This window comes from Acanthopagrus latus, chromosome 11 (genome assembly GCF_904848185.1).
Source record: "Acanthopagrus latus isolate v.2019 chromosome 11, fAcaLat1.1, whole genome shotgun sequence".
Lineage (NCBI taxonomy): Eukaryota > Metazoa > Chordata > Actinopteri > Spariformes > Sparidae > Acanthopagrus > Acanthopagrus latus.
This window is the reverse complement of record NC_051049.1, coordinates 6367818-6392116: the sequence shown is the minus strand read 5'-3', so window position 1 is coordinate 6392116 and position 24299 is coordinate 6367818. Positions and strand designations below refer to the sequence as shown.

Below are 24299 nucleotides of genomic sequence, written 5' to 3'. Positions count from 1 at the left end.
TCGGCTAATTGAATAATCTCCCTGCTAGCCTATTTTTAGCTTTTCACCTTTTTCCATTACTTTTATGCTAGCTGAATATTTCCAGTGTTACTTTTAGCTATTTAATTCAATGATTGACATTTCTTTGAGTTTACCATTTAACCATTTTTCTGAGACTTTAAGCTCACAGATGTCACTGCTCTTCAATTCCTTTTAGCCTTATCACCATTTGTAGATTACTTTTCATTAGCTGAACAGTTTTTTATGACTATTTTAACCATTAATTAATTATTTTTTTTAGCTATTGCATTCACATCTCTATTACTTTAGCTATTTAAAAAAATTCCGTGCTACTTTTAACAAACTATTTGAAGTGTTATACACTTCTTCCAGCTTTTCAACATTAGTGCATTACTTATGTTTCTGTACTATTTCAAGTGAATTATTTAACTGTCAAATTTGATGATTTCTCGGTTACTTTAAGCTAACCTTTTTAACCTTTATTCCTTTGAGCTTTTTCAACATTTTACAGTACTTTTACACTAGTGAACATTTCAGCCTTCTGTCCATTACTTCTAGCTAAATGTTTCAACTGTCCAACTATTATGTTACTATTAATATTAGTTATCTTAGACAGTATCCATTTTTTTAGCTGTCTTAGCCATGAACCAATTATTATTAGCTATCTTAACAATCTCCCCACCAGCCTGCTTTTAGTTAACAATGGCACATTTTTCATTTCTTGTTTTTGTTTGTTACTGTTAGCTATTTATTTCAGCAGTTCATCCATTTCTTTAAGCCTCTTCACCACATCTCCATTACTTTTATGCTGGCCAACAAACTACTTGTCCTTTTCTTTTAGCTGGATATTTCAAACATTTGCTTTCGACCAACTGTTTCAACTGTTCATCACTGTTAGCTATTTCAGCCATGTGTCTAATACTTTAGGTAACTTTCAAGACTTTTCTGCCTGCTTGCTGACTTTTCACGCACTCTTAATAACAACGAGTAACAAATATTCAGGTATTACAGCTTACTCAACATGTTCAGCTATGTAACCATGTAACCCCTTACAGCTACACCTGGTTGGGAATCACTGTACTGGTGTATTTTTAACTGATTGAACATACTGAGTCACTTGGGACAAGCTTTGAGAAATCTTAAACCGCAGTGGGGCCGGAAGCTCTGTACTGTAAACGTTGTTTTCTGTCTGGGATAAAGTGCCATGAAAGTAGCTTGGCAGGAACACTGTAGGCTTTTTAATGTTGCACTTTGAAGAGACGGTGTGGCTCAGCAATATTGCTCTGACTCTGTAAATTCTTCCTCACTTCATGTTCATCATGTGCGCAGTGTGTGAGGACCGAAAAAGACCCACAGTAACACACTGAGTCCAAACATGACCGTATCGTATTGTGTGCTGTGCATCTGTAAGGAACTCTGCACAGTCTGTATTTGACACGATACATTTCTCTCTTTGGATTATTGTTTTGCTGAAGGAGCACTGTGTATTATATTAATACTGATGTGTGACTACTTGTTTGGTAATATTTATAACAGAGGATGTTTATCAACTGTTTAAATTAAATCAAGTATTACGTTTCTGCTTTTATTACAGACACAAATTGGTAGCATAGTCGGTGTTTATCTGCTTTTTTTTTCAACAGAGCATTTACATGAGAACATAAACCCACAAATGAATGCTTAACAATTTTAGAATATTCATGTTTACATATGTAATAGTAAATCTCAAATAAAACAAACTCATTTGATTTGACTCGTAACCTGTCGAATATTTTTTTCATCTTTCATCTTTGATTCAAAGACAATCGCATCTTTATCTTTACGCCTGTAACTTTATTGAAGGTAACATTGCCTCAGAATTGGATTTTGAACTGGAAATCCCCGGTTCGCTTCAAGAAAGGTGTCCAATTTTGCTCTTACACAGTAAAACAATTACTTTATACAGACTTTAAGACCAATAAATAGTGCATCAAGGGACACCGAAAATGTCCTCCTGCCCAACTTAGTTTGCCTCCAGCATCGCCAAAAAAAGACAGACATGATTGATCTTTCGGTGTTGGACCAAATGTCCCCCGTCTGGCAAGAGGCAGGTTGGCAGGGGAGGGATGGAAAGTGAGCAAAGAGTCGGCCAAGTGCACTTCAGGTACACTTGTTCATGCACATCAGCAGCTCCATCCGCATGGCGATGCGGGTGTGCCAACCCAGCGGCAGCAGGCGGATGTAGCGAGCCACGATGGGTGGGCGCAGCAGGTTCTGTACGGTGGAGGATCGGTCCGAGTTTCCGTAGAAGACCTGAAGAGTAGAAAGTAAACCGCACGTAAAGACGTGTCAGATCGCTCTATTATCATGTCAGGTGTGCTATTGTAACGAGTTTCCTTGTCTGGTTTATACTTAAAACACTTCCGTCCTTTATTTCCTTGTCCAAACTTAAATATATTCACTTTACAATGATAAAACAGAAAAATAAGCAAGTCTTCATATTGAACAAGCTGCAACCGGGGAACGTCTGGTTTTCTCTTGATTGACAGTCCATTCCTTGTTAAACTCTAAAAACTGTAAAACCAAACCTGTGTTAAACTCTGTCGTGTTGCCTTTGTCTGACAGATTATTCCCTCAAGCACAGTGAAACAAAATGTTTTTTTTTTTTTTTAAGTGATAGGCCGACCCCTCAGCGTGACGTGTTCATCCGTTTATTTCATTTTCTCATACAAGCTGGGATCACTGAGTCAGCGTGAAGCAAGTAAGCATGATTAACAGAAGCTGACAAGTCTCAGATATTACTATCAAGTGGAAAACTTGATCAGAATCTGAAGGTCAGTGAAAGTGATAGGTTGCACCGAATCTGTTCGGATCAGAGAATATCAAAGACAGCTTGTTCTTTTGACATGAGAAACAATTCATTTGGAAAGTGAACTCCAGTACTGAGGCAAGATTATTTGATTTAAAGAGAAATATAACTGAGGCAACAGGAGGTGAAGTTCTGTTCTGGATCATTAGTTTGACCTTTACACAGCCTGCATGTGCCCTTAATAGAGGCCTGACACCAACAGAGGATTTATGTGTTAGGGTCTCTGTTTGATGGCCTGGGAATGAGACTCTATCCTGCTCCAGATCAGCTGTTTGCCCCCTTTAACCTGTGTGACAGGCAACGCTGAAAACACCTTCATTAACATTCATGTCATCTGACTCTGTGTGGCGTAGTTTCATGTATTCAGACAGATCCCTTAATGAAATGCAGGGAAAACGTTAGCTGAGCGTGAGGCAAGTTGTGACCTTGACCTCAATCTGCTGGATAAAAGAAGGCATTGTGATGTGTTTCCACTGCTGTTTTTTTTAACGAAGTAGTGCGGATAAATGATCTGCGAGCGCTGCCGTGGTGGTGAAACAAGCCAGTCCAGGGACGATGGAGCAAAACCCTGAACACAAGGCTCGTGATCATCACGCTGTACAGTGGAATGAGTGAGCGCCCTCAAGGTCGCCTGAAGACGTCTGTGCGGCAGCATCATCGGCTGACTCCACAATTATGAAACATCGACGACTTCTGAAAGAGTCAAGCTGACTCAGCTGCCATGAATGTGCTGCAAAACTATTCATATCTGATAAAGTTTATCAAGAGCCACAAAGTTTTACTTTTCTTGTCGGGTGCAACACTGATGCTGTTTTTGTGTGCTCACCCTGTTGTTTCCTGTCTGGTCTTTATAATAGATCCAGTTGAGGGTTTCCATGGTGCGATACTGGACGCTGTATTTGGTAATCCACTCGTCAGCGTCACACCGACCCTGGGTCAGGATGCCCGACACCACGCCCACCTCCTTCAGGTCAATCTGGATCCACTGATACTGGTCGTTGAACTTGGAGAGCCACGCACACCTAACAGATACAACACATATAGAGTATGAGAACTTATTTGTAGTATATTCACTACAGTAACAGGAAGAAGAAGGTTTTCAGGACCCACCCAAAGCCTTGGTTGTTAAGGCGAGCCTTGGTGGGCATCCAGGAGGAGTACCAGCCAGCGTACTGTTCCTGATTGGAGCAGCTGATCTGGTCTGATGTCACAGATCCAGATTCAAAGCCCAGGGCTTTGTGGTAAGGGCATTCTGTGGAGGACAGACGTACAGTTAACTGTGGCAAAAAAAACCTGTAATGAACCTTTAAAACCCATCAGTTGTTGCGAGACTCTAGACTAACTCGAGCAACGTCCACTTCCTCTCTTCCACTCAGAGTCACCGCAGTATGTGAATACGGACATTATGCCATGACTAGGTTAAAACTAAAGTGCTGCACGTCTAGTTCATTAAATGATGAATTCACCCAAAAAATGACAATTCAGTCATACCTGCTCTTTACCCTCCTCGCAGTTTCACAGTCCACACAACATTTCTGGAGCTTCACAGCAAAACTACATTGGGACATGTTTTAAAATATAAAGCAACAGCTGAGAAGAAATCATAAAATGGCTCCATACAGTAAATATGGCGTAATCCAAGTATCAGGAAGCCTCAGATCTCAAATTGATTTAAAAAGACATTATTTTCACTGTTTTTAAAACTGAAATCTTCTTTGCTTGACCGTTCATCGAGGGTGTAAATGACGACTTTTGAAACCAATGTGGGCAGACTTAGATTAAGTCTGATGAGCTGTATGGAGCCATTTTATGTTTTGTCAGTTGTTTTTTTTTTGTTTGTTTTAAAACAAGTCCCCATCTACTTCAGTAGTTAAGGAGAATGCTTCATCAGTTTTTAACTGTGAAGCTCCAAAAACGTTTCCTCCGCTACAAAACTTCACCCGACCTTCCATCAGGACAAGGGCGAGTGGACATTTCGTGAAATTTAATTTTGAACGAACTTATCCTTTAAAAAGTTGATGCATGTTTTGAGTGGATATACAAAAGAAATCCAGTCAGTTCACAGAGCCTCAACTGAGCCTTCCTGCTCCTGGTGTTCCAGCTCAACCTAAAGTCTAATACTCCGAAGGATTGCGTGATAAGGCGGAAGATGACGATCGGGTTGTCATCTGATGTGTGCTGCTTTGCCCAGTATCATGCAATAAGGTGAAGGACACTCCCTATTTTTGGCTCCCTAATCTGCTCATCACATTCTTTGCACAGGTAATAAGATTATCCAGCAGCGTTTGCCCTTCCAGGCGTCTTCCTCACAGTTGTTCATTTCTGCAAACCAAACTGTCGCCATCCCTGGAACAGATCCGAGCCCCTTTAACAGTCAGGCTGAAAAATCGTAGAAGGTGGATCATGCACCCACTGCAGAGACCGAGCCAAGATTAGACAGAGTGCGAATGAGGACAGAGCCAACACCACCAGCTGTGTGATCCATCACACCTGCCGGAGCTCTCCTCGTCCACGTGCCACCTCAAACATCCACAGGAAACACTGCGCCTGTCATTAATCTTTACATGTGCCATGTTCCCTACCATGTCATAGTCCTACACGTGCTGTTCACCCCCCCATTTATCACTTTAAAGAAAAACAAAAACACACTGGCTTCATTAGTAACCTTTAATGAGTGACCTCACCTGGCATGCAGTTCAGCAGGTGAGCCTGAGGTGGTGGCGGAGGTGGCAGCGACGTTGACAGGATCGTCGGGATGATGGAGGGGAGTCGTGTGGGTGAGTCAGCAGATTCACAGTCACAGGTGCAGGCCTTCATGTTCCGCGTCAGCGTCTCCATCACCTGCTGGTCTTCCTCCTGCAGCTCCTCATCCTGGACAACCTCCTGGACGACCTCCTGGGCAGCCTCCTCCTCCTCCTGAAGGACAAGCAGGGAAGAGTGAATCCAGAGTTTGCTCCCAATCGAGATCACATTTTAAACTCCACGTAGGGGGTTTATTACGGGGCTCTCACCTCCTGGGAGTGGACAGTGATCAGGGCTGTGCCACATCAACAGATGCATGAAACGGAGAAGAAGATTAGATTTAATGTCAAAGCTAAAGTTTGCAGAAGAAACTGAAAGAAATTAACCAAAATTAACTTGACTGACAATTTAATCCATGAAACGCTTGCAGGTATTTTATTGTGATAAACACGACTAACAAATATCTCAGATTATTCTGCATGATTTGCGTGTACGTGACCAGAATATAGCTACAAACAAGACACAATAAACAAGGTAGAACAGTGAGAATATTCCTGATTTTGCATCATGATTCAATAATATCGTCCTCACAGGTGCACAGCGACTTACCCTGAGATAGAAGCAGGAGGAGCAGCACAGCAGCACATCGAACAGTGGCCTCCATCTTCATCTTCAACTGTGCTGGAATGAGTGAGTGATGCCCAACGCCCGTGGATAGGATTACAGTAATCCACGTGCCCGTGATGGCCTTATCTAATACTCTTTATTGGCCCAGACACCTCCCTCAGGCTCGACTTATTGTACTGCACCTGTGTTGAACACTAAATCAAGAGTGAACTGTCACCGTTAAAACATACCGGTGTGTTTGAATACGTGGATGGCATGTTAAACGTCTCAGTTTACACCAGTGACTGCTGATCTCTTACTCATGACTTTAGACTTTTATTTATCCCACGTCGGGGAAATTCACTTGTCACAATAGCAGGTAGACAGACATACAGAAGTACAGGACTTAATACTAAAAAATACTAGTAAAGATTTGAATAAGAGAGAAAAGGTAAAATATAGAAAGGACTGTACGTTAAAATCTGTTACTATTTAATAAACTTGTTCTAAAAAGTGTGGTTTTATTAATGCCATTATTTCTCCAAATGTCAGCGCCATGGTCTCCAGCAGCCCAGGTGTTCAATTCTCTTGAACTGGGAATGAGCCCATTGTATGACTGGTGGATCACAGGGGTTCTGTGCAATGTAAAGCTGGAAATACTGAAGTTCTCTCTTAGAGGACCTTTAAAGAACTAATATAAAACCATCTTCATCTCTCATAGACTTTCTGAGTCCTTTTGAATTAGGTTATTTTATTACTTTTCTCCCCTGTATTAATTTCAGTTTTCCATTAATGTGTGATATGCTTCTTTTTTCTGTTTTGCTTGTTGCCAGTGGTTGAGGTCGGTCAGGGGTGTGGGGTTTGTCTTCTCTATGTTTTCATATTTTTATTGATGTGCAATAAAAAGATATTACTAAACAAATATTATTTCCTCACCCCCCAAAAATTAAAAGATAGAAACAACATTTGTATTTGTACACTAAACATGAGCCAAAAGACTGGTCAGTGGTTAGTTAGGGTTGGTTTATTTTAGCTAGCTTAGCTTAACTTAGTTTAGCTTAGCATAACACAACATACTTAGTCAGGTCATATGCTAAAAATGAACTGTTAAGAAAAATGTGTTGTTAAAAAGATAGACAGCTAGATGCTCCAAAATGTATAAAATGCGAGCATTCAGATGGATAACACTTTATAATAACCATCAGTAATGATCTTCTACTGTGAAGAGACAATGAAATGGTGTTATAATGAAATGTTTATAAGTGAAATACACACTATTCATTATTATGAGCATCAATCTAGTGGTTTATAAAGCTTCCTGTTGCTTGTAAACAGTGAAAGAACTGTTAAATAAAGTTTAATTAACTTTATTTAACAGATTTGTGCTGTTTCTAATTATATGTAGTTGTTTATCTTAATGTGATAGATATTATTATGTGTATATATATATAGTCAAATATACATATATGTATCAATATATGAAACACCCAGAAGCAAACTCAGAGGACATTACCTCACTAGCCTCAGTGGGAGCTACTGTTCTGCCTCTAGCTGTGATAAACCTGTAAATAACTCTTGGTTTGTATACCTATATTTAAACTTTGTAACTGACAGAGGGATAATATACGAAAACACAGTGAAACATAATATAAATCAAATAAAAACCACATTAAACCCATGAAGAACACAGCCTCTTCCTTAATATTTAGCTGAACATGTCTTAATGGGCGTAAGCAGCCGGCGGCTCGGTTTGATTGATGTAACGACAAGCCAATCACATCCGCGATACCCAATTAAAGAGCTTGGTGGGCGGGGACTAATGTAAAACGTTGGCCAACCGACAGTGTCGCGAGTGCCTGATCGACCAATCAGCGGCTTGATGCCAAGTGGCCGTGCGTGCTTCAGGGGTGGCGTTGTGAGGCTCGTTTCTTCAGGGGGAGAATACAGTGTGTTGTTTCCAAGGTAAGTAGTTTAGAGTGTTTGTTATGTCATGTTTTATATTACAACGTACGGATATTATCGGTCGCATGTCGTGTTTTGAAACAGGCTCGTCGGCGGCTCGACAGGCTAATGCTAAGAGCTAAATAACGGTTGTTGAGGGTACTTCCGTTGGGCTGTGTTGATAACGGTGAAGAGGGGATGATTTCAGTCATGTTGTTGGTTCTAAAGGAGAAAACCAGCTTTTTAAATTGGATATTAAAATGGCATTCGTGTTTTTATTTTTTATTTTTGCCTAAAAGTGTCTTGAGTTTAAGACGTGGGATGTGTTGTCTCTGTTAAACAGGCTGAATTTGAAGATGAAGTAAATAAAATAGTGCGCTGTTTACGTTGGACACATGGCAGCAGACCACACAGAGCCTCACAACCAACTAACTACTCCATATCCACCTGACATTCAGTTATTACATAGAGGGATGTCCTGTTATTAATGTCCTGAGATCGATTCACCTGATTAACATTTATATTGTCTTCAGCCCCTCCCACATTAATAATTTACTCAATTTGGCTGAAGTTTGTCTGAATCGGTCAAACTCTTGATACCTCCACAGTAAAAGTGATATCAATGCTTTCAATGCCTTTAGCCTCTTTCTGCGGATGCTCTCAGCCACCCACTCCTTCCTCAGCTCATCTGTTTCCTCTCATCTCCTAATTCCAGATGCAGTTCATGCTCCTGTTCAGTCGACAAGGCAAGCTCAGGCTCCAGAAGTGGTACGTGCCTTTGTGTGATAAGGAGAAAAAAAAGATCACCAGAGAGTTGGTGCAGACCGTCTTGGCTCGGAAGCCCAAGATGTGCAGCTTTCTGGAGTGGAGAGACCTCAAGATTGTATATAAGAGGTGGGTAGGAATGATTATGAATCAAATGTTTTTTTTCTGGTTGAACGCTCGCAGAAAATAATTTTTCACACTTCCCTGGGCAATTCATAGACCCATCATTCAGAGACATGGCCCAGTTAGTGGATCCAGAGAGAGTGCTGTCAAAGAGACAACGACATCATGACTATGACAAGAAAGAGCATTAATCTTGCCTCATTATATCCTGTTGCTGTGCCAACGGACAGGCAGGCAGACTATGTGTGAACCCGGGTGACCCAACAGGGACAGACAAACACTGCAAGCACGCGAAGTGCAGACAAGTCAATGATGTTGCACAGTTGCCTAACCACACTAATGTTTCTTTACCTTTGTTGGTTTAAAGTAATTACTTTGCCATTTTCACAAATATTCACAGGTCTTTGTGTGTGTTTTGTTGCCTGCAACAATTCAGTGCACTTATTGCACCCTATTAAGGCATAACAATGTAATTAAATAAGCAATTAGCATTGCTGCCTCAGGATCTTGTTGTGCTGCAGTAATCAGAAAACATCTCTTTGCGCCGCAGCTTTGTGCAGCTTCCAGCTTTCTAACTGTCACTCACATGCCAAGTGAGCAAGAGCTCTTGGATACAGCTGTGTGAGAGCTGATACAATACGTCTTTGCTAAAAAATGTACAAAACCTTTGCTGAAGGTGAAAAGAAAGCTGTACAAGAGAACATGATTTAGAATGGTTGACGCATTATGATTTAAGGAGGCGAGAAAGGCCACAAATCCTACTTCTTTATTGTTTTGTCTTTTTGGACACGTTAACTCTAGTGAGAAGAAATGAAAAAAATGATAAGCTGTCAGGTCAGATCCATGGGTACGCGCTCTGACCCGGAGCCAGCTGAGTCACATGACACCCAGTGGAAATAATTTTGAATACAACAAAGACAGTAACTGTTGCTGCTGTTTGATGTTAAGACTGCTGAAGACTGAAATGGGATCTGGAGATATGAGACCTGGAGCACATAGTTACAGTAAGGAGTAACATAACTTGCGTTCGTTGAAAGGACACACACAGTTACGGTAGGGGCTTTTAATAATGTCCAGCCGTCTCATGTTTCAACACACAGCCTGTCTTCTTGAAGGCATACAGCACGTCTACAGCAGCAGCTAACAGTAGTTTTCATTACCAGTACATTTGCTGCTTTTTTTGTTAACTGATGAACCATTTAGTCAAGGTAATGTCAGGTTTTTATTTCACAGCAAGTCCAAAACCCAAATATATGTATCATAGGTGGAAGCTGGAAGCAGTGAATGTTTGGCATATTTAATCATTCGACTAATCAATTAATCATATTAATGTTTCAGCTCAAAGCATGTCTACATGGAGACAGGTTATAGCAATTCAAGTCCTCATAATGTGTACTGTATCTTATCTGGCTGTGTGTCAGAATCTGATCTGGGATCAGAGATAAGGCTGAATCCATTCCCAGTCGACATTTTTGCCAAATCAGACTGCTTTAGTATTTGAAAACAGAGAATTTCCCTCCCATTAAGGCTCCAAGCTCCCTGCCATTAACAAAAATTACATAACCCCTAAAAAGTCATAAACAACATTATGAAAAAAGACACAGTGCTGAATGCATCATGGAGCGGTAATTTATATCTGGGACTTTCTCTCCATCCATTTGCTTTGAAAGGTTTGATCCTGAACACCCTCTTGCCGCATGATTCAGCACCAGTAAAAGTGCTGTATCATTTCTCTCTGCCACAACAACTAAACATCTGAACTGAACCCTTTGTGTTTCCTGAGCTTGGCCGTGCCTTGCATTCGCTCGCATGCAGCAGACGTTGATGGAGTGGATCAGGAAACGATTCAAGAATCTAAAAGAAACATCGCTATCGAATGACGGGAATCGATAACGCCAACAAGTTCAAGTGCTGTCTGGTTTGAGACTTGTTACTTCTACGTCTGTTTGAAATCTCCAGCCTTGTCCATTGTGCCCTCCTGCCCTGCTGGCTCTTTGGGGATCAACTGACCAGCTCCTTTATTAGCCAATCATCACATGCTTAAAGAGTGCCTTAAGGATTACCAGGGATAAGGAACCATGGCAGAATGAGGCTTAACTCATACAGCCTTCTGCATCCGGCTTCTGGCTTTTAAATGAATACCCTGTGCGCAGTAAACAGCGACTTTTAATAATAACACAGAAGTGCCATCTCAGCAGCGTTGCAGCCAGCTTGGAGACACTATGTATTACTTCTAGATCCTGTCTAAGTGATAAAAATGCACAAAGTCAGCTCTTCTTTTACTTACAACCCTGATTCTAAAAAGAGCTGTGACACTGTGTAAAACATAAATAAAAATAGAATACAATGATTTGCAAATCACTTTTGAGCTATATTTAACTGAACAGAATACAAAGACAACATATTTAATGTCCAGACTCATAAGCTTTATTGTGTTTTTATAAATACACACTGATTCTTGATTTGATATCTGCAACAGATTCCCAAAGAGTAGGGACAGGGGCATGTTTACCACCTTTGTCTTTCAGCAACGCTCAGTATGCATCTGGGCACTGAGGACACTAACAGGTTATTTCCCATTCTTGGTTGATATTTGACATTTGTCATTGTATTGCAGATATGCCAGCCTTTACTTCTGCTGTGCCATAGAAGACCAGGACAATGAGCTCATCACACTGGAGATCATCCACAGATACGTGGAGCTGCTGGATAAATACTTTGGCAGTGTAGGTTTCTGCTTGTTCTTTCAAGTGTGTCGTATCCATGATGACATAGTTAATGATATGTTTTTGCCCAATGTTGAAACCAGATGTAAAATGTTAGTCATTCTTAATGAGTGTTTGTTCATTTTCGTTTCAACAGGTTTGCGAGCTGGACATTATTTTCAACTTTGAGAAGGCTTACTTCATCCTGGACGAGTTCCTGCTGGGTGGGGAAGCTCAGGAGACGTCCAAAAAGAACGTATTGAAGGCCATTGAGCAGGCTGACTTGCTACAGGAGGTAAGTCACCTTATGAAATCCATTTGGGAAAAAAATATATATATATATTTATATATACATGCTACTGTTACTTTATTAATCTTCCCTCACTTTCCATGCTAACCATGTCGATATTTGTGAATTTTCACATCAAAGTCAGGTGGAATAGAATAAGTTAGAGGAGTGAATCAAAGTATTTTACGCCGGTAGTCCTTTGCTACCTAATGTTGGAAAGATTTCAGTCGTAGTTGTTTCAGGTACTGGTGGTATCATCAAATACTGTTGAATACTTTTATTGTGCTTTGTTTTTATCCATTCAAACAGCAACGTAGCCAAACATAAACCTTTTTTATTACGTTTGTTGGGTTTTTGGACTTTTTCTTTTTTTAAAATTTCTTATTGTTCGATAAGAGATTTTTGGCCTATGATGGCTTTATAGACAGGACAGATTGAGATATGATAGGAAACATGATGAGAGAGGGGCAGCGACACGCAGCAAAGGGCCCCGGGCCGAGCTTTGATGTGCTCGTAAATGAGTGAACAGTGAGGCTGGCATCACATAGATAAAACAGTGGAAAACAGAAAAACATGCAGAATCATTTGTGAATCCCTCTTGCATCCGAGGTTTATCTGAATCTAGCACAGGAATGACAGACTCCACCGCTAAGGATGAAAATGAAGTCCACAAATGGTATCATAAATGTGGTGCAATTTAATAAAAATCTTATTTTTATTATTTTTCAGTGAAATCCTTAATAAAGAATAATAGGTTAAAGGTGCAATATGTAAGAATTGGCCATCTGTTGAATTCATATCAACTGCTGCTCACTGTAGCTGGGCACCGTAGCTAGTAAGCTCAGTTAACTCAGCTAGCAGCCGTATTAGCTGTCTCTACCTGGGGAGAGTTGGTGTTGTTTACTATCTGACTGTCACCTCCTGAGGTGTAAACTGGCTGGAGGCTAAAACAAAACATAGACAGTGTTAATGTTATGTAATCACAACTGTTGTTACTTTAGTCTGTTGATGATTTTACGTCATTTTTCAGAGTTTTGGACTAAAATTCATACATGTTGCACCTTTAAGTCAGTAAGTCACTTGAAGAAATGTGGACCTTGTTACTACAAATGAACTTCACCACCTTAATTAGAGTAGCTATAGTTACTTTACACTCTGCTTATAGGGAGTCTTGGCTGTTGAATTTATCCTTCTTACCTGCCTTACGGCTCTGTTGAGTGGAGGGAGGTCACCTGGCACTGCCACTGTACTGTGATGTTCCTTTCTTGTAGTTAGTCTCCCTGGTCAGTGTTGTCCTAAATGTATCTTTAATTTCATTTTCTTTGATGCGTGAATTCTCTTGATTTATGCAGCCTTTTTTCACCAATGTTTGACATTTTATTTCTTCAGACCCTCTTTTCATTGGCTTCACAATGCTTAACTGTTTATCTTGATTTCAGCTGACATATTTTCTCTCTTTGCCTGTGTGTTCTTTACTATTGTAATTTGCAGAATATAGACTTTCAGATGCGCCTGTTTGCAGGTACAGTTAAAAACCAAGATAACCCTTGCTGTAGTGTTAGATTAGTAGCCATAGATGTACCTTAGATTCACCAACACAACTCTAAAACCAGCAGAAACAACATACCTGCAACATTTCAAGTGTCACGAATGCATTGTAGATTTTAAAGTTGCTGGTGTGTTTTTTCTGCTTTTGTACTGACTTCAACCATGATTCCTCTGATTCCTTTTCAGTGTCACTAAAAGGTTTGATTTTGATTCTCCACTCTGAAATTTCCAACATTCTTTACAGTCTTTTCTGAGTGGTTGAAGTGAGGGTAGCTCAAGTTCCTGCCCACAAACAAAGCCTCATTGTCTGCACAGCTGAGACCACACAAACACGCCTGGCCTACATTAGCATTTCATATGGAGGGAGCATAATTACTGTAGCAAAAAAACAAAAAACAAACAAAAAAAACCCCCACAATGTCACTGCAATTATGATGCTGACCGAAAACATACTCGGGAGTGAACCAGTAAACACAGTTCACAACACTGCAGCTGTGTTTCAGCTTCAGTACACAGGGAGCTCTCTGTCGCTCTCTGTCCCTTAATATCAAAACTAAAAGCTTTAACATATCATAATTCAGATATTTTTACTTTGTGTTTCTAGAAGAATCTATTCCAGTAGGCATGTTTAAGTGAATTGCTACTTTTTAATTCTTAAACACACTGTGAAAAAGATCTGGTAAAGGCAGTTTTGAGTCTTGAATACACATTAAATAGGCAGAAACACATAATGGTTTTTCTCATTGCACAGTAGTCTTGTATACACAGACCTAATCTGTTTCACCAGGCTGATTGGTTTGTTGGATTTTTTTTTTTGCCCAACAGTTAGTGTTTATAGAGCCAAAAGGCCACTGCTAATGAGTTCTGGGAAGCAAAATCAGGCCACATGACAAATCATTAACATCCATTGAGGAAAGATGCTGTAAAACTGTGGAGAACCACCAATACTGGATATCTGTTCTTTTTTACATTCAACACAAAAGACTCAACAGAGATTCTTCAAAAGATTCAAATGAACGCAGGATATTTTGCGGGTCAAAAACAAACAAAAGAAAAACTATGATCAAATGTAGAAATATATCATTTTGCACATTTGATCATGTATACACGGATACAGATATTCTGGCATGAGCCAATCCACCTCATTCTTAAAGCAACTGTTTTCATGATTTATTCATGAAGATTACGGTTAGCAACTTCATTCAGTGAATGTTAAAACCACTATTAGAAATGCTTAGCCCACTTAGCTTTTGCTTCTAAAGCCTTGAAAGTGCAGCTGGTGGTTCAGTTATTATCATAGTTTGTTACTTACGCTTGTTCTGCTGAACACTGGAAGTATCGCCCCTTAATCGTTTCTCCAGTGACCTCTCCAGAAAACTTGTGGATATCTCCAGTAATGTTCTGTTGTTATGCTTAGGGAACTGTGCATGAATTTGAATATGAATTCAACCTTTAAAAACAGCGTTTGGCAACACACATCTTCCACTACAGCTCTCAGAGAGTTTCATTTTACAGAACTCCACCATGTGTCCTATCAGTTTGCTACATTTTTATGTTAATCTTAAAACTATTACTTTGCCTTTCTCATTTCTTAATGTGTGATAAAATCTTTCTCTATTATTACCTTTGGTAGCCTATGCAGTACTTATGGAAAATAAGTCATATTTGAGTTAAACAACCCTCATGACCTTGAAATGTTACTCATGTTACCAAACTTGGAACTCAAGCAACCTGAAAGTAAGTAATGAAATAAAGCAATAAAGTGAGTGAGCAGAAGGATATCCAAGTGTGGCCCATTAACTGTGAGGCAGCTGCTGCCCGGCCAAGTCCATAATCTCCGAGGACAAACTGTGAAGCTTTTCGCTGATTCACAGTCAACAGGACCATCAGGTAGCTGTACTTTACAGAACATACTGTACTGTGATCCTAAAAGGCTTATGGTAAGTTCCTAATGTAGCTTTTCAGTCTCTGAATGTGTGCAGTTATGAAGTAAGGAGCCATTTTAGTTGATATTCTCACTTTGAAGAAATGGGGTCAGAGCCCCGAAGAGTGCCAATCCACCTTAACCCCGAGAGGGAGAGAGAAAAAGGTCTCTGATTGGCTCACTTCTGTATTTGTAGAGCCAGAATGAAGACTGGGGAAGTTTGCCAAATGAGGAGATCTTGTAATGGGCCTAGAGTCCATCCGTGCCTCCGTCCAGGCAATTGGTAACTACTAGACTGGTGCCGTCAGTCAGTCGGCATGGGTTGCCAGTTCTGCGTGCCGTGGACTTCAACCTGCATGTGTTACCGCCAGTGTTACTCTCTCTTAACTCTGAGTGAAAAATACATGACACCATGTAAAGGGTCATCACAGGCATGAACTCAAACTTGAACGTTTAGAACATGTCTGAATATGCTCATTTTCACCAACAGGCAGTGTAATCCAACACTTTATTTACGTTATATTACATTAAAACATATATTTGGATCACAGAGGTCCAGTGTGTAGTTTTTAGGGGGATCTATTCGCAGGAACATGTTTTGTTATTCATAATTGTGATGTCATTAGCGTGTAATCACCTGAAATTCGGAGTTGTTGTGATCTCATCACCTTGAAATGAGCCTTTTTTACTGTATCTACAGACGAGTCTGCCCTGTTGCTCCACCATGTTTCTACAGCAGCCCAGAACAGACAAACCTAACACTGGTTTGAAAGAGGGACTTCTGTGTTTCTTGAAAGCCATCGTAGGTTCTCTTGCATGCTTGCAAAGGGGAGGATGAACTGAGGGGTATTTAGTTGGTTGCAGCCTGCATCCTTACTACAAGATGCTGCTAAATTCTACACACTGGTCCTTTAATTGGAATTTCACATACATTTTCAAGTAAAAATTTCAAATTTAGATTGTAACTGTTGTCATGTATAAGTGAAAGAGCTATGCTGCCTGTGTGAAGACGAGCCTGTTGTTTTACTAACAGCACTGAATGAAAAAAAAGATTCATTATTCTCTATGTTGGACTGAAATGGTGTGAACTTTTTAATGAATGATAACATGTTGAATCAGTAATTTGCATTGATTAATATTTATTTTGCAGGTTTTTGTACATGGAAAACTATCACCATCTATTAAGATATTGAACAAGAAGGGAAGTGTTGATCAACATTTTTCACATTCTCAAAAAAGCCGATTAAAACAACCAAACAAAGAATGCGTTAATCTGTCTCTCAGAACTCTCCCACTAGTGGGTCCCAATAGTGCTTTTTGTTTGGGACTACTTTCTGTCATTTTATAATCAACAGTCAAATCAAATTCAAAAATGTGTACATGTGACACAGGGATAAAACCATGTAGTACATTATTTGAACTTTTAAACACAACAATACAATGGTAAGATGTTGAATTTCCACATGTGCAGTCAATTTTTAGACATGTGTGAAAGACATATACCGGATGAACACACAAACACATATATTACCTGATTTTTTTAGCATCAGAGTCAGAGGTGGTCACCCTTTAAAAGATCTAAACATATCGTACATATAAGTTGGAGAAGAATAATGCTGTAGGTTGAGTCGGGGGCACATTTGGAAAGAGGGCCTCCGTCTTGAAGGCATTAGTAGGTGCATACTGCTGTGATTACATGGAAAACATGCCACAGGGGATTTGGTCCAAGTTATTTTAATAAGCCTTTTAATGAAACACTTCTCAGGAGCCGGCCATTACTTTGGTGCCAGTAAGCAAATCTCCTTTTAGAGTAATGATGCCTCTGAAGACCTCCTGCTCAGCTCATCTCAGCAGAGATCAATTGAACATAGACGTCCCAATGAAGAGGGCTTTGTGTTATTGTGTCGGTGCACAGTTAACCTCCTGCTCCCCGAGCACATACTGTAGATGTATAGATGCTGTAGGCTCCTGAGAGATTTCCCCTTCATCCAAGTTGACCACCAGTGCTTTGCTCTTTTTATTGTTGTCCTCATAAAATTGTTTACCTCGCAGGTGTCATGGTCCCAAATATGGTCTCTGAGTCCTCTGGTCTTTTCCAGAACTAGGCCAGCTGAGGTGATTACTCTGTTTCTGTGGATTTAGGCCATTCATACCACTAGAGCCCTTTAGTCAGAACTAGTCTCAGTCCTCTAACTGTATATAACAGTCTGTCTGTTTCTCAGTTCCTGCTGGTTACGCCAGTTTTCCTGGAGTCGTGTCACTAGTTAGTCTCTCCACAGCTGACGATACATGTTTGTGTTGAAAACAAAGCCTGTCGTAGTCTGTTTGTTTTTGTTTTCCATTTATGTGTCACATTTCATCGACATCGTCCGTTACCAGATGTTTATATGTTTGGATAGTTGACACTTTGACCTTGTGCCTGCACGTAAACTGAATTAGCAGCGAACATTAAACTGTATTAACGTCTGTTTAATTGTTCATACAGTCATTTGAAACATTTAAGATATGAGCTTAAATCACTGTGAGTTTGTTTGACTTTGGCTAAGTAGAGAGAAACAGCAGCTTAAAGAAATAGTTCGACATTTTGCGATATATGTTTATTCTCCTTCTTGCTGGGTGGAAGTCGAGAAGAAGATACCACTTTCATGTCTGAATGCTAAATATGAACCCACAGCCAGGAGACAGTTAATAAAGCTTTATCATATATTCTATAAACAGGGGGAAGTAGCCAGCCTGGCTCTGTCCAGAAGTGACACATAGACTATATTCACATGGCGGCCATTTTCACGCTCAGGGTAGGAAGCTCAAATGCTGGGAAATTGTTGTGCTGCTATGTGTCCTAGTTGTATGTTTGTAGGGAGTCTGACAAATTGTTCTCATTTAACCACAGCATGATTGATCAGCAACTGAAAATACGATGGACAGTGAAAATATGGCGTGTCATTGGGCCATATATCAAATTTAATTATGTATTAGCAAAAATGTTGCTACTCTCTAGCTAACAACACTTTTTGATTACATCCAGTGTGTTTCACTTCCAGGCTTAAATAAAATGTACCTTAGATGTAAGTTAATATTTTAGAATTATACTTTCCTCTTGTTTTGTGTAACATAATGAAATTGTAATGTTAGCTAGGAAGTGGTTGGATGTTAATGTTAGCTGATGTCTAATGGAAGCTGACCGGTGTCCCTCCCGAATGTTAATAAACATTGGAAGGAAGTGGTAATAACTGATAACAAATAACAAATTCCCCGCATTTATACAACCTGCAACCTTGAAGACAACAGCACAACATTATCCCATCATTTGAGTGTTTTTAGTTCACATTTAAATGAAACAGAAAATCAGCAATTCATGGTTTTACAGGGGGTTATGTGGGGAAAGTATTTCTCGGCTAGGCTAATGACTTCGCAGTGGCACATACCAGCAAATTAAAAATGCCTTTTTAAGATTTTTTTTTTTTTCTATTTTGTCCATTTACAGAATTAATGAACAAGCTTTAGAGGTGCTGATGGGTCCTTTTTCATCTTAAGACAGAGCCAGGCTAGCTGTTTCCCCCTATTTCCACTCTGTATGAACTCCTGGCACTAGGTTCATATTTCTCATACAGACATGAGAATGATATGTACCTTTTCGTCTAACTCTTCGGCAAGAAAGTGAATAAGTGTATCCCCACCTAAAATGAATCCCCTGATAGAAAAAGGCAGAACAGTGGTGAGAATAGTTTGTCTGAAGTGATCCCTCCAGCTTGTTGCACTGTCTCCTGCATGTCCTGTGTACGTCTGTATGAGGTGGCTGTTACGACTCATTGTTGCCTTGTTTTCTAAGCTGTATGCGTTTCTCTCCCTCAGCCCCGACATGAGTACTTTACTGTGCCTGTGTACTGAATGGCTGCCATCGCTGCTGCTGCTGCTGCTCCTGCTGCTGCTGCTATCCACCCTGCATGCTGAGCTCCTCAGTGCTGCCTGACACCTTTCTTTCTGCCCTCTGAGCATCATTGTCATTGTTGCCGGGTTGTAACTGTACTCTCAGCTCACTATTCAATTCGATAAATGACAGTCACGATACGATATTGTCACAATATTGAAAATAAACCAAAAACTGTGGTAAAGGATGATAACATTTAGGCTTGATCAGGGATTTTCTTGATAATTTAAGTGATTTAAATTGAACTGAAATTCGTCATCAACATGTTTATTTGTAAGATATAATTGATTTAATGGTGATATATTGTTACATGCCTGTCATTCATCCACTTATTGTTGGTTTCAGTGCACCAGTTGAACACCTCTTCATTATTACCACTGTAAGGAAGCAAGTTTTCATCAGTGCCATCATGAGCCTAAAGTACGCAGAAAATCCTTCACTCAAGATCCACCACTTATTAGGGAAGGGACATGATGTTTGTACAGAATCCCTTCTTCTGTGCACAAATGTGTCCAACTGTCTTTAATTTAAGTATTCAAGTGTAAACACTAGAAACAGCACGCAAAGTATGAATTCTTGTGTTACTTAAAACACAGATTCCAGGCACATTACCGCCACAGTTTTTAAGTAATTATGTCCAAGAGGTGTTCATCCAGTCATTTATGTTTTATGTCTTTGTATCACTGGTCTTGTTTGTGTGACTGAATTCCCAGTATGTCAGCCATGGGTGGGACGGGAATTCATTTGAAGTCGAGTGGTTTGTTTTTTTTATATCTTTGCAATTCAAATAACAGTAACAAACAACAGCATATGTATTTGAATCTTAGGTGTTGCTGTGATTTCTAAGAGTTGTTATAATTCTTAAAACTAGAACTAACCCATGTTCAGACCATCGCACAAACTAGAAGATATTTTACATGTTTGGGTTTTTTTATTTAGAGATACTGGTTATTTCCTTTTTAAAAATAAATAAATAGCAAAAACCCTGCTCCCAAGGTAAGTGGTGTTCGGGAGATTAATGGTGAAAAAATACTAATTTTTGCATTGATTAACTAAGGGCTCTGATTATAGGCATTTAAACTCCCTTTAAATAATTAGCCTTACAAATTCTTTATGAATTTTAAATGCACACTGAGCACTTAAAATGTTTTATATGATCCATCACTGTTTATATGTGTCTCACACCGTTCTGATGAATAGAGAATATTTTTTATCAATGTATATAATAGATACAATGAATAAACTGTTTGTGATTCTTTGTCAATCAAGCACACTGGTGTTTCTTCTTTACTATAACTGATGGATTATTGTGTTTGTCCCACGTGACACCTTCGAGGTTAAGCTGACATGTACTCATTTAGTTTTTACTGCAGCTGTTTTCTTCCATGTTGCAATCAACCCGTCGCCACTGAATGGTGCCAAGCTCCATTTGCTTTGCAGATGAAGATGTTAAGACCACATAAATAGGCGACAAGGGATTCAGCAAAATGTACCCCGAGAGCGAAAAGTCTATAATTGGTGAATAATACATAGTTTATATTTTAAGACTGGGGCTGAACATCTTGCACTAGAAATGAAATGACACTTCAGGAAGTACTGTGTGGATGTGGGTTGTTTTTCTCCTCTTACATAAAACAAGATTTCTGTCTCACTGCTCTGATGCAACTCCTCTCTTTACTTTGTGCTGAACCTTGTTTTAGGATGCCAAAGTAAGTGCTTCTCTTTTCTTTCTGCCACATGCCACCTGCCCTGATGTTTGCATGTATAATCTTTTTTTTTTTTTAATGATTTGTGACACATTAGCTAAGTGCACCATGAACAAAAAAGTATTTATCAAATAACAGGAAAAGCACAAAGACACTTTCTCACGTCTGACATTGTGACATTAATGATGGCTGCATTCCATTCTGCTGACCCAGTTCCTCTGGTATTATACATGCTCGATCACTGATAATGGGTAACTAGGATTAAATGGCATGAAGCCGTCATTAATATCATTACACTATTAAGGGATTAAGTTAAGGGAACACTCAATTATCACACTATAACACCATCACAGTTAAACTTTAGGGATATCGAGTAATTGTGAATCAGTTCCAGCTGCTTTGGTGCAATGAAAGAGACAACAGGCGGAGCAGAGAGGCAAAAGCAAGACAACCCTCCAAACGGGGAAGATTTGGCATATGGGGCTCTCTCCTCATCCTTCCTGGCTGATTCTTAACTAATTTTATGTTCGGCTATTGTTCTCGTCACTACTAGTAGCATGAGGCCGTACCTGCAGCCCAGTCAGTTTGCACAGGTAGTCCAGCACCGACCCAGCAGCAGGACCCACAACTGCTCCTTTGTGCATCCTTTGTAATCTGATCGCTGATAAAATAAATTAATTTACAAATGCACCACTTTGGCTCTAGAGCAGCGTGCAATATGCAAGTAACTATCAACTTAAGTTATAAGATAAAATAAATGTAGGGGAGTAAAAGTACAATATTTGTGCGTGTGTGTGAGAGAGTGTGTATTTGAGTAATGCTGTCATTGTTGAAATCTGCTGTATTCGGTGTGTAGCTCGCTGAGCACTTCACTGGAGCTGTGGTTCCTCTCTCTCCAGGATGCAGAGACCCCGCGCAGTGTGCTGGAGGAAATTGGACTGACATAAACATGCTCCTCCTCCTCCTCCTCCTCCTCATCATCATCATCACCATCTTCCACTTGCCACAAACTCCTTCATCTGCCAGCTACTCTGCTGTATGTAGCTGATAACAACTCCAGTTCACCTTTGAGCACACTCAATCTCACAGTCGTACACACACACACACACACACACACACACACACACACACACACACACACACACACACACACACACACTGTGTTACACAACTCTGCCTTTGTTTTCTACTTTCTTTCTGAGACAAACAATGTAGCACTGTTTTGGTATTTCCTACCGAGTTATTTATTTATTTGTGTGTGTGATGACGTTAACTGTTACCAAGGAAAACAGGAAGACCGCATCATTATTAAGGTTTTTTTCTTTATGTTTTTGCTGGTTTTGAGTCCACGCAAAGATGCTGAACTGAGTGAACTGCTTGTTTTTCGAATTGACCAAAGCTGATGAGATCACAGTATTCTGTGAAGTATATTTAGTGAACTTTAACGAGCTGTATTACAAATGTGTTCTACAAACGTTACAGAATAGAATATATAATAAAGGGAACTCAAAAGTATTACATTAATAACACCAAAGAGGTTAATGGCAGGATCCCACTTAATGTTGAATGCCTTAAATGCTGGAGGATGTCCACTCATTTTAAATGTAGTGGCTAAATACACTGGGTTTATTCTATTTATGTAGTGTTTGGAAGACCTAAATCACTTTTTTCTCTTTGTGTGTACTATTGTGCTTCTTTAGAAATGTATCTGGGATTGAAGTATTTTACTAAAACAAAGATAAACCTGTCTTTTAAAACAAAAGTCAGTGCTGTCTAGGCTAAATTAAAGGTGTTAATGGTAACATGCTAATGTAGCATGTGATCTCCCCTCTTCCCCCCTTGTGTTCATGCCACAACAAAGCTGTTGTTCCAATTATCTGCCTCCTCAAGTGGCTCCTCAAGGATATTGCTCTACTTAACCTCGCTAACTCTAGCTGGCTAATGCTAGGTAAAGCTAAGGCAGTACAAGTAGCTAGAAAAACACAGAGATAAACAAAACAATCCCCAAAAAAGCTCTGTGGATGTATTGTTTTTAAAGCATGATTTGTCTACATAAAATATCATCAGTGTGACCCTTAAAGAGACAGGATGTTGCACCTAAAGCTGCATCAATCATTTTTTGTTCACAAGATGGCAGAAAAACGGACAAACACACTGCTATTAAAATTTATCACACTGTTATGACCACCACATTAGCAAACAGTCAACTCCTCACGCATCATTATCATCTCATCTCCACCTGCAGAAGTGTTCGATTCCCGCTCCGTTAGCTGCTGGTTGTGACTCCATCGACATCTGAGAAACATTCGGATCTTAGCGAAATGTGTGAAGTCACGCCTTTCAATTAATCTGGTATAAAAATTATAGGTGCAATATGTAAGAACTGGCCATTAGCTGAATTCCTACTCAGAACAAACGGAGGGCTACATATCACTGTAGTAGCCGCTAACTGCTGCTTAATGTAGCTGCCGTTACCTATTTAGCTCAGTTAGCAATGCAGCTAGTGGTCTGGAATGTAAGCTCTGAGGACAAGGACTACCTAGGCTAGCTGGTTAGCACGCTAACTTAAAATATCTCTGTAACACAATACATAGACATCATATAACAAAACTGTTATTCCTTCACGTTGTGTTTGTAATTACATATTTAAACATTTCATCTTAAATTCTTACATATTGCACCTGAAATATACTGATACATGCAGCTATAACTGTAGATCAGAAATTCATTGAAATCCATTGTAATATGTGTGATTTGAGTTAAGAATGAAGGAGATGTGATATTATTTTGGAGACAGATAAAGCAGGAGCGCTCTCTTTCTTTGTATATAGTCTGTAGTAAACAGTGTTGATATCTAGTAACAAACCAGTGCTAATCATTGTGACAATTTAGACCAGAGGCACTTCCACCAGAGTATTTACAGCAACACAGTTTACTCTTTTAAAGCCGGCTCACTGTCTAACCCACACTGATGGTGTTTTAATATTAAAAACAAGGAAGATTTGGCCTTTGTAAACTTCCTATTTACTACTGTGACTGGAAAAAAAAAAGACTAAATAGCAATAGTGTCATAAACCGTAGCAGAGTATTAACATTTTTAAGTCGTTTCCAGACCGACACGTAAAATGCCTTTGACACAGGACTGTACAAACCACATAAAATGGCATTCTTATG

At 39.7% G+C, this 24299-nt stretch overlaps 2 protein-coding genes across 9 annotated transcripts; one reads left to right on the top strand and one right to left on the bottom strand.

Moving 5' to 3' along the window:
- Positions 1–1523: 1523 nt before the first annotated feature.
- LOC119028911 (retinoschisin-like) lies at positions 1524–7876 on the bottom strand. Its single transcript, XM_037115356.1, has 7 exons — positions 7710–7876; positions 6200–6411; positions 5860–5885; positions 5533–5764; positions 3959–4100; positions 3675–3870; positions 1524–2292 (listed from the first exon to the last, which is right to left on the bottom strand). Exons 2-7 carry the CDS (start codon positions 6258–6260, stop codon positions 2140–2142), a joined length of 810 nt encoding a protein of 269 aa, XP_036971251.1. The 5' UTR covers positions 6261–6411; positions 7710–7876; the 3' UTR covers positions 1524–2139.
- A 143-nt stretch (positions 7877–8019) lies between these two features.
- Positions 8020–24244, top strand: LOC119029329 (AP-1 complex subunit sigma-2). Of its 8 annotated transcripts, none has more exons than XR_005077962.1 (7): positions 8020–8158; positions 8853–9031; positions 11643–11751; positions 11888–12025; positions 15688–15774; positions 17544–17606; positions 19344–20692. XR_005077962.1 is itself a non-coding variant. In XM_037116100.1 (7 exons), exons 2-6 carry the CDS (start codon positions 8853–8855, stop codon positions 17594–17596), a joined length of 510 nt encoding a protein of 169 aa, XP_036971995.1. In that variant the 5' UTR covers positions 8020–8158; the 3' UTR covers positions 17597–17606; positions 19344–20692. The 8 variants fall into 8 exon arrangements, 7 of the variants coding, with proteins under 7 accessions (XP_036971995.1, XP_036971996.1, XP_036971993.1 ...); XM_037116100.1 differs by lacking the exon at positions 15688–15774 and adding an exon at positions 13511–13541; XM_037116101.1 differs by lacking the exons at positions 15688–15774; positions 17544–17606; positions 19344–20692 and adding exons at positions 21120–21128; positions 22025–24244.
- Positions 24245–24299: the final 55 nt, after the last annotated feature.